Source organism: Schistocerca cancellata, chromosome 2 (assembly GCF_023864275.1).
Source record: "Schistocerca cancellata isolate TAMUIC-IGC-003103 chromosome 2, iqSchCanc2.1, whole genome shotgun sequence".
Classification (NCBI taxonomy): Eukaryota; Metazoa; Arthropoda; class Insecta; order Orthoptera; family Acrididae; genus Schistocerca; species Schistocerca cancellata.
In genome coordinates this window covers 693759967-693773687 of record NC_064627.1, presented here as the reverse complement: position 1 = coordinate 693773687, position 13721 = coordinate 693759967, and the positions used below count along the sequence as shown (strand labels likewise).

Below are 13721 nucleotides of genomic sequence, written 5' to 3'. Positions count from 1 at the left end.
AGATCATATAACTAATGAGGAGGTATTGAATAGGATTGGGGAGATGAGAAGTTTGTGGCACAACTTGACTAGAAGAAGGGATCGATTGGTAGGACACATTCTGAGGCATCAAGGGATAACCAATTTAGCATTGGAGGGCAGCGTGGAGGGTAAAAATCGTAGAGGGAGACCAAGAGATGAATACAATAAACAGATACAGAAGGATGTAGGTTGCAGTAGGTACTGGGAGATGAAGAAGCTTGCACAGGATAGAGTATCATGGAGAGCTGCATCAAACCAGTCTCTGCACTTCCGCCTCGACTGACATCTCTGCCCAAACTCTTTGCCTTTTAATATGTCTGCTTGTGTCTGTATATGTGTGGATGGATGTGTGTGTGTGTGTGTGCGAGTGTATTCCTGTCCTTTTTTCCCCCTAAGGTAAGTCTTTCTGCTCCCGGAATTGGAATGACTCCTTACCCTCTCCCATAAAACCCACATCCTTTCGTCTTTCCCTCTCCTTCCCTCTTTCCTGACGAAGCAGCCGTTGGTTGCGAAAGCTAGAATTTTGTGTGTATGTTTGTGTGTCTATCGACCTGCCAGTGCTTTCTTTTGGTATGTCACACCATCTTTGTTTTTAGATATATTTTTCCCACGTGGAATGTTTCCCTCTATTATATTCATATAAACATAAAATTACACAAGTGTCTTGCTTAATGTAGAAATATTTCAATGTGCAACTGTCACACATGGTTTATCATTATACCCACATCTCTCCTAATAGCACTTTGAAATAGCCATAGTAATTGAATAACTAAGGTTAACTTCATTTCTGTTTTGCTAATGAGAGTCAGATCAAGCTTCTTACAATGTATGCACATGGCAAGAAGAATGCTTACTGCTCTATTTTCTTTAAGAATATGACTGGAACAAAAATGGCAGCTTTTGTTTTGCAGCAGTAGTGATATCTAAAGTTTTTTTCTTGATTAACTTGTTTCTTCTGCTGTAGGTAGATTGTGGATACCTACAACAGCTTACCTTTTCTCCTTCAAGTAGTGTGATTTTCTAGGAATTGTCATACATGTGATTATAAGTGTTTTTGAAAGCACCATTCTCAGTAATAAATAAAATGTATTTGTCTTATATATTACTTGAGCATGTACTGCGCTGATGTTCTGCAAGCTGGAAACCGGTGTAGGCAGCTAGTAATTGCTTATCCTTGAAATATAATATTCTGATTTCAGGTGATCCACATTGTCTATGTCCCCTTTTGTGAGATTGTACAATGTAATCAGTTCAGGTTTATCCACTATGCTACTGTTAGTGTCTATACTATCACTGCTGAGGCTGATAGATAAAATTAATATGTTCTTTATCTGTTTCCTGTTTAGAACATATGGTTAAAGGAGGCCATTGATACCTGGTTTCTCTTCAAATGTAAAAATGGCGCTATTTGCTGTCCTCCCCTTTATTGACAGCAAATCTAGTGGAATTGTTCCTCTACAAAGTACCTACTACTGAGAGTCAATGATTTGTGTAGAGTTTATTAGCAACTCACATAGCTGTAATGGACTGATTTAGTCATAACACCACGATTCCTGCGTCATAGAATACTTGATAGGCACCAGCAAGCTGTTTGCCTGCATTAACTTCCATACTTAGAGTATATAAAGTTATAGCATCACAGAAAGTACACACATCAAAAAAAGCTTTGCATCACCTTGGTTCCAAGAGTTCTGGAACCTGTAGATAAAACTGGAATAGAGTTCAACATCAACATCATTTCCGTCCTTTTTACTGCCCATGAAGACCACACATTGCATGTTGTACCATCATACAGCAAGACCTTCAGAGGTGGTGGTCCGGATTGCTGTACATACCGGTACCTCTAATACCCAGTAGCACGTCCTCTTGCATTGATGCATGCCTTTATTTGTCGTGGCTTATTATCCACAAGTTCATCAAGGCACTGTTGGTCCAGATTGTCCCACTCCTCAATGGCAATTCAGCATAGATCCCTCAGAGTGGTTGGTGGGTCATGTCCATAAATATCCCTTTCCAGTCTATCCCAGGCATGTACGATAGGGTTCATGTCTTGGGAACATGCTGGCCATTTTAGTCGAGCGATGTCATTATCCTGAAGGAAGTCATTCATAAGATGTGCATAATGGGGGCGCAAATTGTCATCCATGAAAATGAATGCCTCACCAATATGCTGCCAATATGATTGCACTATCGGTCGGAGGATGGCATTCACTTATCACACAGCCATTACGGCACCTTCCATGACCATCAGTGACATATGTCAGCCCCACATAATGCCACCCCAAAACAATAGGAAACCTCCACCCTGCTGCACTCAATGGACAGTGTGTCTACGGCGTTCAGCCTGACTGGTTTGCCTCCAAACATGTCTCCGACAATTTTCTGGTTGAAGGCATACGTGACACTCATCAGTGAAGAGAACGTGAAGCCCACCCTGAGTGGTCCATTCAGCATGTTATTAGGCCTATCTGTACTGCACTGCATGGTATCGTAGTTGCAAAGCTGGACCTCGCCATGGACGTCAGGGGTGAAGTTGCACATTGTGCAACCTATTGCACACAGTTTAAGCCACAGCATGACATCCTGTAGCTGCATGAAAAGCATTATTCAACACGGTGTGGCGTTGCTGCCAGGGTTCCTCCAAGCCATAACCCATGGGTAGCCATCATCCACTGCAGTAGTAGCCCTTGGACGGCTTGAGCTAGGCATGTCATTGACAGTTCCTGTCTCACTGTATCTCCTCCATGTCTGAACAACATGGCTTTGGTTCACTCCAAGATGCCTGGACACTTTCCTTGTTGAGAGCCCTTCCTGGCACAAAGTGACAATGCAGACACGATCGAACCATGGTATTGACAGTCTAGCATGGTTGAACTACAGACAACACGAGCTTTGTAACTCCTTCCTGGTGGAATGACTGGATCTGATAGGCTGTCAGACCTGCTCTATCTAATAGGAGCTGCTCATGCATGGTTGTTTACATCTTTGGGCAGGTTTAGTAACATCTCTGAACAGTCAAAGGGACTGTGTCTGTGATACAATATCCACAGTCAATGTCTATCTTCTAGAGTTCTGGGAACCGGGGTGATGCAAACCTTTTTTTGATGTGTGTATATACTTTTATACAGCGCTTTTACAGCTTGTTTGGGACAGACTACCTGAATTTGCAACATACACAGAATGCTTCTAATTTATTAGGTGTCTATTATTCCTTCATCTTTCAGACATGCATCTGTGATATAGTTAATTCTTGTTCCAATATTTCAGCTGAGCTGGGTCATTTGCTAGATTTTGAAATCACTTGTGTAAAGTGATTTTAAAATCTTGCAAATGACTCACATTGGGATTGGAACAAGAATTGATAATATCCTAGATACACACCCAAAACTGTATGAAATATTTTATCTGTGGGAAAACTAAATGAAACACATATCGTCTATTGTTGTCAATGCTCCTGTTCTGAACTCTACATGCAAACATTGACAAACTAATCAAATATTTCTCTAATTTGTACCAGATTATCTGTTTCCTTCCTCTGCAACCTCCTAAATTTGTCATTAACTTGTACAGCTCATAGAAGAGTATAGAAAACCTTTTTGCTTGTTGACACTATAAAAAGATCTGGTGCAGTCCCATAAGTGGTCCATAGGTGATTGACATTGGGATTCAGTGATGTTTTCATTCCTGTGAGATATAAAACACCAAGCAAAGTAGATAATTCTTCAAAATTTATCTGTGGACAGTCTTGAGCACTTCATGAATAAGCTGCTGCAATTCTACTACATTCTTGGTTTATGTACTTTACAATGCTGTCAATTACACTGCCCGGAAAATTTTTTTTCCAATAATCTAGAAACACTTTCAAATTTTTTGCTTTCCACTTTATGTCTAGAAGGTGTGTCACAATCTTCTGACAAGCGGTTTTTGCTGGAGAGGCTTTAGGTTTGAACCATGTTTTTCCAGCCATACCTGGCTGCCTACCACAATTAGCAGAAACTGGGCCACTCTAGATGCAGTTTCAGAATCATTGTCAGTCTGTGGGTCAGTATCTGAAGACAAACCCAGTATGTGGATATTCTAGTCCAGTGGTTCTTCGTCTGTTCATCTGACACAACTTCTTGCCTTTTAAAATTTTAAATACTTCTTTCCTGTAAAATTTTATATATTTTCAGATAGGGCCAGTCAAGTACTGAATATATTCAATTGCTTCTTTCAAAACGTAAAACCCAAACAATACTTATAAAACATGGAATATTTGCAGAATATGTCCAGGAGAAAAAAATAACCCTATTGCATGTTACTAGCACAAAGAAATGGACAAATGAGAAGCAAGGTGGTGTTTTAGGAATGCACAAGAAATTGTTACGTAATAACTCCCATGTGAATAAAAATTTAACAGAGCGCAATGCTTCAGACAAATGTTATAATTGTAATTTGACCAATGGAAGATGCATGGAAAGTATGTACAGATATCAAAGAAAGCATTACTATATCAATACCTCAATAGATTTAAAATATTCTGAAATATTGCAGTAAAATTATAAATGTTAGATTTTTTCTCAAATGTGAGCAAATATGGATTAAAAGTGTCTTTCTATTATTTCCTTAGGTCAAAAAATGTAAATATTTGAAAAGAATCATCAGTGTATCAGTACCTCAGCATAAGTGTAGTGCTATGCCATACTGTAATTAAAAGAACTTCCAGTCCACTGGGATACTCTTTTTTTATTTTTCTCTGTGAGACCCGCCATTTTATGTATAGTAATTTGATAAAATGAAATTTTTAAGCATTCAGTATAAATTCCTTGTGTTGATAATTAATGAGGCTATATTTCATCCTGTAGATTGACAGCATATTTGATGAAATAAAAGATTGATAACTGAGAGAACCAGGATACAGTTGAAGAAGTTTATGAGACCTTTAGATGGTTTTGCTTAAATAGGAAATGTCAAGATCAAAACGGCTCAAATTCCATTTTGGGCAGTATGCCCCTTTATAAATAATCAAAGGACCTCTTCCTCAGATCAAAGATGAACAAAGGCAAGTCGCTTGAAATACCTTACTACAGCAGAGAGTATAATGTTAAAAAGAAAGATTTGCTTTTGATACGATATCACCACTTCTTGTGGGCAGTGCCTTAATAGAAGAGGTCAATGTGGACCATTCCAAACTCTAACTGATCACTGTTTTCCTACTCCTCTTTAAATTTGCATAATGGCTTTCAGACTTAATACTTCAGACTAGAATTCCTAGGAGAACAGCTCAACCACAGTTTAAAACATTGCTACAACAATAGATATTCTGAGGAGCAAAGAGATAATTAAAGGCATTTTTTTAATTTCTTAGGACAAAAATGTAGGGACGATACAGAAGGCAGACATGTGCAAAACTTACACAGGTGTAATAACATTAATTGCAGAACTGCAGCTACAACAAAGTATTGTGGGTTAAATGGCAAACTTATGGATATATAATTAACAAATTGACAAATAAATGTATGGTTGCTGGCAGAGATTACTTTTTCTTATGTATTATATTCAGATTTCTCTGTAACCACATGTATAAACACAAGTTTTTGTAAAATAAGAACTTATCCTTACCTGTTGAGTGGTGTACCTTGGCAACAAATTCTTGTGTTCTTGGAAAACTGAATTAACGAATGAATGCCATCTGTAGAACACAGGGTCTCTCATGGCTGTTGCTACATCTGCCATAACACCAAAGGTCTCCTGTGGAGAAACATTTGTTTACATCTTAAATTTCAAATGTGGTAATGAACTTCATCAGTGTGTAACATCAAGTAAAATCTCATCAAAAAATTGAAATTTATATCTGGGTACAAGATAATTGAGCTATTTTCCAACATGCTATGATCACAAATTTTATGTTAAAACACACATTTTTGAGAGATCTCTCCTTTGTGCTCATCCAAAAGAAATGAAAGACTGATGAACATGAGGAATTAAAACAAAAATAGCACAGCAGCAAAGTGGTTAAACTATAAGCACAATTGTGGACATCTGCTTAATGACAAACTCTGTCACCATTGTTGTTATTATTTAATGCTTTTATTACAAGACATACTTTAGGTGCTTGCCACTGTGAAAGTGTTATTTTAGGCTCAATCAGAGAAACTGAGATGTGAAAAACTGGGTCTACTTCCCCAATTGATGTTACAACCTTATTAAAAATCAGCTCAGTGAATTTCTGTATACTGTGTAAAATGTAAATTTGAAAGAAAGCTCAGCAGCTGTAGTTTTGCTTCATGCCCTTTATCACTGCTACCAATCCTTGCGATCTACTGTGTGTGGTGCAAAGAATATATGTGAGTAGTCTATGTAGTTGCTGGAACTGCATCATGGCAGATCTGACGACAAAATTCTTTAAAATGTGCTATCGCAAAACCCTTGTTCTGTTTCCGTGTGACATCCATGCCACAGCACATCATCTGCATGAAAAGTATATTTTCAGCATTTCACAAAATCGTTTCATCCATTACCGCACTCCTGTTGTTCAAGGGCCTCTCCCCCTCGCCACACATCCAGCAGGTGAGCTCATTTTACACGTTTTAGTGTGGTGTGGCAGGTGCTCTGGCTGTTGGGTGACTTAAGGCTTAGTGTTTTAATTTAAAAGGTTGATGATTGATATTGTTGGGAAGTACAGTACATCGGAAACATACATGCAAATAAATTAGACAGAGTTATAAGTGGCACAAGAAAAGGTAGCGGCTGGTCTCCCTCATCACATATTGTCTGGGGCCACAACACTTAACATCAACTGTCTTGTTTTTCCATTGCTGCTGCAATCTATCAGTACCTGTATCATAATTGTGTGGTGAAGCTAAATTTTGAAAGTTGTATTGGCAGCACCAGTTGTGTATTACATCAGCATTTCCTCTCTCATGTCTCCCTCTCTGCAATGGCCCACAATATTCCCTCTACTCCACCACCACCCATGGAGCAAACAATCTGTCTCTTGTGACACTTATAACTCATTCAGTCACATCAAATGTAAATAGGAAAAAACGGGGCAAAGTCAAGCATAGCCGTCAAACAAGAACTTAACACCCTTATGTGCACATTATGAGTTTAACAAGTGGCCAATGAATCTTATTCAGTGAATTATGAAAACAAACACATTAACACTTTTGAAAACACTTAATTTAATGACAATAGTTCACATTTCAAGATTCAACAGTACACTGTTATTCCAAGAACAAACTAAATTGATCACTTGTCTCCCATGCATGGAAAGCAATTTGCTGACATATTAACATATGAAAAGCCAAAATAGGCATTATGTAGTGCTCAAAAGACAACCAGCTACTGGTATTTCAGAAGCACTGAAATACGTACTTTAGTCTTAAATGTCAAAACAGGCTTTCAAGATGCGATACTTAGCTTACATTTCTGAGTGGCACTTTGCCGTCTAGATGACCTTACCCGACTGGCATCCACCAACAAAACATCCCAGAAACATCCATGTGTGCCTCAACTCTGTGAGTAATGTGACCACTACCGTAGCCAAAATTCCACCTGCAGCCAACCACATTTGCTCACAAACAGTCATTCATATTTAAAATTTAAATCATATTCAATAAAATTCTTTATCAGAAATTTTAAAATATCATTCATCTTGTATGGACTAAAGTAGAAGTGTTTCATTGTGGATGACTTGTCTTGGCAGTTATTTTCTCCAAATCTCTTTTGTCTCTATCCACAAAATACTTGGCGAAATTTCCCACAGTACACACATTCTGGCAGACAGTGCTACATCTGTAATTTTTATTATCATGTAACACTGCTGCCTATTATCTTACAAGATCCCCACTTTTTGAAGACATTACCTCAGTAATGGCTACGTGAAGTAGCACTAAGATTTCCATTCTCATACTATTACTACCATATGATCTCCAATGACTGACTTCTAACAATCCGATGTATCCTGCCACACTATTTATTAGTAAGTACATTTACGTAACACTTGTAAGCATTATGAGCACACAGAGCATACTACATCTCATTGCCACATGGGGAGCAATCCTCATTTGTAGAGTCAGAGATTTTATGCCACCACAACCTCATCAGACATTGATAGCATATTATCAGATTTGCTAGACACTTCATCCCCAACTTTGGACTGCCACAGTGGCACTACCATTTGCCCCCCCCCCCCCCCCCCCCAATCACTATCATGCAGAACACATGAGGAGGGGTTGTGGTGGGTGCCGTTTGTCTTAAGTGATCCAGGTGGCTGTGTGAAGGTGGATGCGGTGAAAGAAGCGAGGTGCACCAGGAGCAGAGGGCATGCCCAAAGCACATCAGCTGTGTGACTAACGTGTTGCCACTGGCTGTGCTGGCAGATAAGGAAATAGTATTGGTGGCATCTTTTAATTCTTGGTGGCTTTGTGGTGGTGTTTGAAGAGGGAAACTTGTTGGCAGCATTGCCTTGCATTGTTGTGTTCACAGGAGGCTTTACAAGGCTGGTGGCAGTGTAAGCCAGGGCAGTGACAGTGAGTGTACATTCTGCTGATGAACAGGATGTCAGTCCTGCCATGTCAGCTTCTGTGGGGGAGGAGTGGAGATCACCACTGTAGGAAATGGGCTACTGGTGCTGTGACAGCAGAATAGTGACACAACACAGAGATATGATTTACACACTACTTATTAGTAAGCATTACAAATGTACAGAGCACACTAACTCCCACTGCCTCAAGCAGCAACAACCCTCAATTACTGATTCAGAGATTTTATGCCATCACAGCTTCATCAGACATTGATAGCATGTTGTCAAACTTGCTAGACACTTCATCTATTTTATCAACAAGTTCACCTTTTAAATCTTCAACTTTGGACTTTACGCTAATAACAATTTGAGACTCCACATCATAAAATTTTGATTCCATTCTGCCAATTAGTTTCTCATTCAATGTGTTTAAGAATAGAGTAAACTCATCGGCCATGGCTGGTGACTAGCAAGACAAGATATACAATACAACTGATGCTTGTACTTAACTCGTGGCTACTATGATACTCCCTCAATGACTGTTACTGTGACATGAGGGGTGGGCGACAAAACAGACAATGCATCAGCAGGGATGCTACGAAGGCACAGCTTGGCTGTGGTGCAGGTATGGTGACGGCCAGGTGACAGCGTAAAGACCAACGTAGAATGTGTGTGTGTGGGACCACAAGCAAGAACAGCAACACTGGCCACTGTGAGTCAGTGGAGTCTCACTACAACTGCTCCATGAACCAGCAGCAACATGAACGTGGTGGCACTGTGAAATTCACATGGACCAGTACCATCCCAAATTTGTGTAACAGACTGTCACATGAAATTTGCCAGCATGTCTAGGTATACACTGCAGAGTCTCTTATGTTGCAGCCCACCATTATATCAATGTTCACATTTTCACAGTGCCTGCACTGTCAGACTATTACTGCTATGCACTATGTATAGCTCTGAGGCCCCACACTGACTGTTCATAGGCCTATACGTTTCCTGGGGCATTTGATCCCAAAGTACTTCTTGGATGGAAAGGAAACACTCCAGTCCAGGATGAGCCCACTCAATTGCAATGTACCAGGAAAGTAGCATACACTAATAAACACCTGTCATCACTATGAAATGCCAATAACAGGAATCAATGCTACTTTCCCAGTGAAGGGCAAGTGAATGTCTAATAATTAGCAGATGGCTCATCTACTGAAGGGAATGGTTGTCCACTGTTGTATTTACACAATTATCTACATCAACATCCACCTCTAAATGGATACACTGCAAATCACACTTAACTGCCTGGCAGATGGTTCACTGAATGACCTTCACAGTAATTCTCTATGATTCCACTCTCGAACAGCGTGCGGAAGAAACAAACACCTATATCTATCTGTACAAGCTCTGATTTCCTTTGTTTTATTATGATGATCATTTCTCCCTATGTAGGTCAGCATCAACAAAATATTTTTTCGTTTGGAGGAGAAAGAAGCTGACTGAAATTTCATGAGAAGATCCTGCTACAGTGAGAAATGCCTTTGTTTTAATGATGTCGACCTTAAATCCTGTATCGTATCTGTGACACTCTCTCCCCTCTGCTCTTCTTTGAACTTTCTTGATGAACTCCATTAATTCTATCTGGTAAGGATCCCACACTGTGCAGCAGTACTCCAAAAGAGGAAGGACAAGCAGAGTCTAGACAATCCCTTTAGTAGATCTCTTGCTTCTTCTGAGTGTTCTGCCAATAAATCACAGTCTTTGGTTTGCCTTCCCCACAATATTTTCTGTGTGTTCTTTCCAATTTAAGATGTTCATAATTGTAATTCCTAGGTATTTAGCTGAATTTACTGCCTTTAGATTTGATTGATTTATCATGTAACCTAACTTTAAGGGATTGCTTTTAGCACTCATGTGGATGACCTCACACTTTTCATTGTTTAGGATCAACTGCCAATTTTTTCACCATGCAGATATCTTTTCTGAATCATTTTGCAATTTGTTTTGATTTTCCAAAGACTTTACTAGATGATAAATGACAGCATCATCTATAAAAAAACCTAAGATTGTTTCCTAAATCATTTATATAAATAAGGAACAGCAGAGGGCCTATAACCATACTTTGGGGAATGCCAGAAATCACCTCTGTTTTACTCGATGTCTCTTCATCAGTCAGTACGAACTGTGACAGCTCAGACAGGAAACCACGAATCCAGTCACATAACTGAGACAATATTCCATAAGCAGGCAATTTGATTACAAGCCACTTGTGAGGAACAGCGTCAAAAGCATTCTGAAAATCTAGAAATATGGAATCAGTTTGAAATCCCTTGTCAATAGCACTCAACACTTCAGGTGAGTAAATAAGTAGTTATGTTTTCTAAATCTGTATTGACTGTGTATCAATAGATTCTGAAAATCTAGAAATATGGAATCAGTTTGAAATCCCTTGTCAATAGCACTCAACACTTCAGGTGAGTAAATAAGTAGTTATGTTTTCTAAATCTGTATTGACTGTGTGTCAATAGATCATTCTCTTCAATGTAATTCATAATGTTCAGACACAATATATGTTCCAAAATGCTGATGCATATTGATGTTAATGATATGAGCCTGTAATTAAGTGGATTACTCCTATTGCTGTATGAATATTAGTGTGATACATGCAACTTTCCAGTCTTTAGGCACAGATCTTTCATTGAGTGAGGGGTTGTATATGTTAAATGTATGTTAAGTACGGAGCTATTGCATCAGAGTACTCTGAAAGGAACCTAATTTATATACAGTGTGGACAAGAAGACTTGATTTTATTAAGTGATTTAAGTTGCCTCACTACTCTGAGGATAGCTACTTCTAAGTCTATCATGTTGGCACCTGTTCTTAATTCGAATTCTGGAACATTTACTTCATCTTCTTCGAAAAATGAATTATTGTAGAATGAGACATTTAGGTTTGACACATGTGGCCAGATGCTAGAGATCTATGATGATTAGTGTAACACCCCAAGAAACCCAAAAACCCAAATAAGAATGTCATGATAATTTAAAGTAGGGAACAGTGTTATCGTGACAGGTACGACAACTTTGACAATAATATAACACCTTAAAGTTTTGATGAACACCAATTTCAATAATTACTGAGTATGTCATGATAAAAAGGTAGAAAGAAAGTTTATTTTAATTAGCTACCAAACATTTCAGTAATAACTGCAAATTAGTATGACAAAAGTTAAGTCCAAAGTAATATGTCGGTCAGAGATAACATTTATTGTGAAAGAGAGTTGTAAATGTGGCGAAAAGGAAATTCAATGTGTCTACAATAAATGATCATGGAAATGTTAGTCGCTTGCTTGTTGTCAAGTCATGAGAGAGCACCATTTGTTATAGTACTACAGACAGAACGCCACGAGATTGTTTCTATTCAAAAAAAGTACTATTGCATGATAAAGATGCGCAGACTTTGTTCTCAGTTATTCTGACTTCAGAACTTGAACTAAAGTGATATTCTGATAGTGTATGATGAGTTAATGAACTCTAATTATTGGAGATATTATTGTTGGACTCCCCTTCATCAAAGTGAACAGTTACAACGAAGAATGGACATAGTATTGAAGACTGCAATACCTGATTAGCCTTGAGTAGGAAACATTAATATGACCACATGAAGATAATACAAATACACCAATTGTAAAAGTTGTCAATTGTCATTACCACCGAACTGAAAAGAATCTTAATTGATCTGATCCATCAGTGTGCATGTGGTGTGATGATTATAAACTAACTGCTAAGAAGGAACAATAAAAATGTTCGTCAGTAATGGAAATCTCACGTGTTGGCTCCATCATTAATTGAACTGTGTGATAGTTGATGATCAAAATTAATTAACTGTGAACATTTTAATTGAAAGAGTGACTTGATGAACATTGAGCATTGAAAGGAGTGTTTTGCCAAAAGGTAGCATTATAGATTATCTCTGGATTTATGCCATACCGTAGTGAACAATTCTGCCTAGCAATGTAACAACAACTACTGATACTGAACAGCAAATGAATTTTTCCTCACTTCAGTGGTGTGAAACGGCGCCGGTGATGAATGATCCACTCAATACTGCAATAACTAACTAACCAGGCATAGCAAACTATCATAAAACCATAACAGACAATTAAAATCAGCAGTTCGCATCGCTGAGAAGACTGTGCAGACTCGCAAATGGACTTTCATACATTACGTGAGGAACAATTTTCTTGAGAGATTTTCAGGTGCTGTTCCATGTTATCCGACAGGGACAATCATCACTGTGCGTTGCATCTCAATTCCACCGACCGAGCTGTAGCGGTAGTGGCTCAACATCAACAGCAACAACAAAAGGGGAGAGGGGACGTCACATTAGGTACAAGTTGTCCATTTAGTGGCACCTTCATGAATTGTAAAATTTATCATCATAATGTTTTCGTCAACTTGCCTCACTTTTGAGAGGGTATAATGAAAAATTGGTGTTGATGGAAACTATCAGGTGCATTCAGCAATGTTTTCAGAGGACAATGTCGATCAAAAACTAGAGTGAATATAACAAAAAAAATTAAATATTGACAAAATTATGTAATTGGATAGATAAAAAATCTACTCACCAAGCGGCAGAAGAACACACACATAGAAGACTATTGTAATTGGCAAGCTTTCAGATCCAGTGGCTCCTTTTTCAAGCATAAGGGTTGAAGGGATAGGAAGAAAGTTGAAGGAAAAGGACTGGAGAGGTCAAGGAAAATGGGTAGATTTCAGAAAATTTACCCAGAATCGCAGACTTACCATACGAGATGAGAAGGAAAGAAATCCAACAATCACTCTTTCCTTCTCATCCTGTATGGTAAGTCCCCCCTGACCATGGTTCTGGATGACTTTCTGCAAAATCTACCACTTTTTCTAGACTTCTCCAGTCCTTCTCCTTCACCCTTCTTCCTTCCCCTTCAACCCTTCTGCCTGAAAAAGAAGCCACTGTCTCCAAAAGCTTGCCAATTACAAGAGTCCTTTATGTGTGTGTTTCACCACCACTTGGTGAGTAAAAACTAGAGTGAGTATTTCAATGCTCTTCATATTTATATGTTGATGAGTTTATAGTTTATGTGTACACATTGACAAATTAATAATACAATATAGCTTGTGGTCAAACAAGCTCCATGTAAAAGAGATTCGAAGCTTGCTGTTCT

General features: G+C 38.6%; 1 protein-coding gene across 1 annotated transcript in view; it reads right to left on the bottom strand.

Moving 5' to 3' along the window:
* The window catches only part of LOC126147884 (phenoloxidase 2-like), a 244693-nt gene that overhangs the window by 52169 nt on the left and 178803 nt on the right, over positions 1-13721 (bottom strand). Inside the window, exon 10 of the mRNA XM_049915721.1 lies at positions 5623-5751. Coding sequence (XP_049771678.1) covers positions 5623-5751 — 129 coding nt within the window. The remainder of the gene's footprint in view (positions 1-5622; positions 5752-13721) is intronic.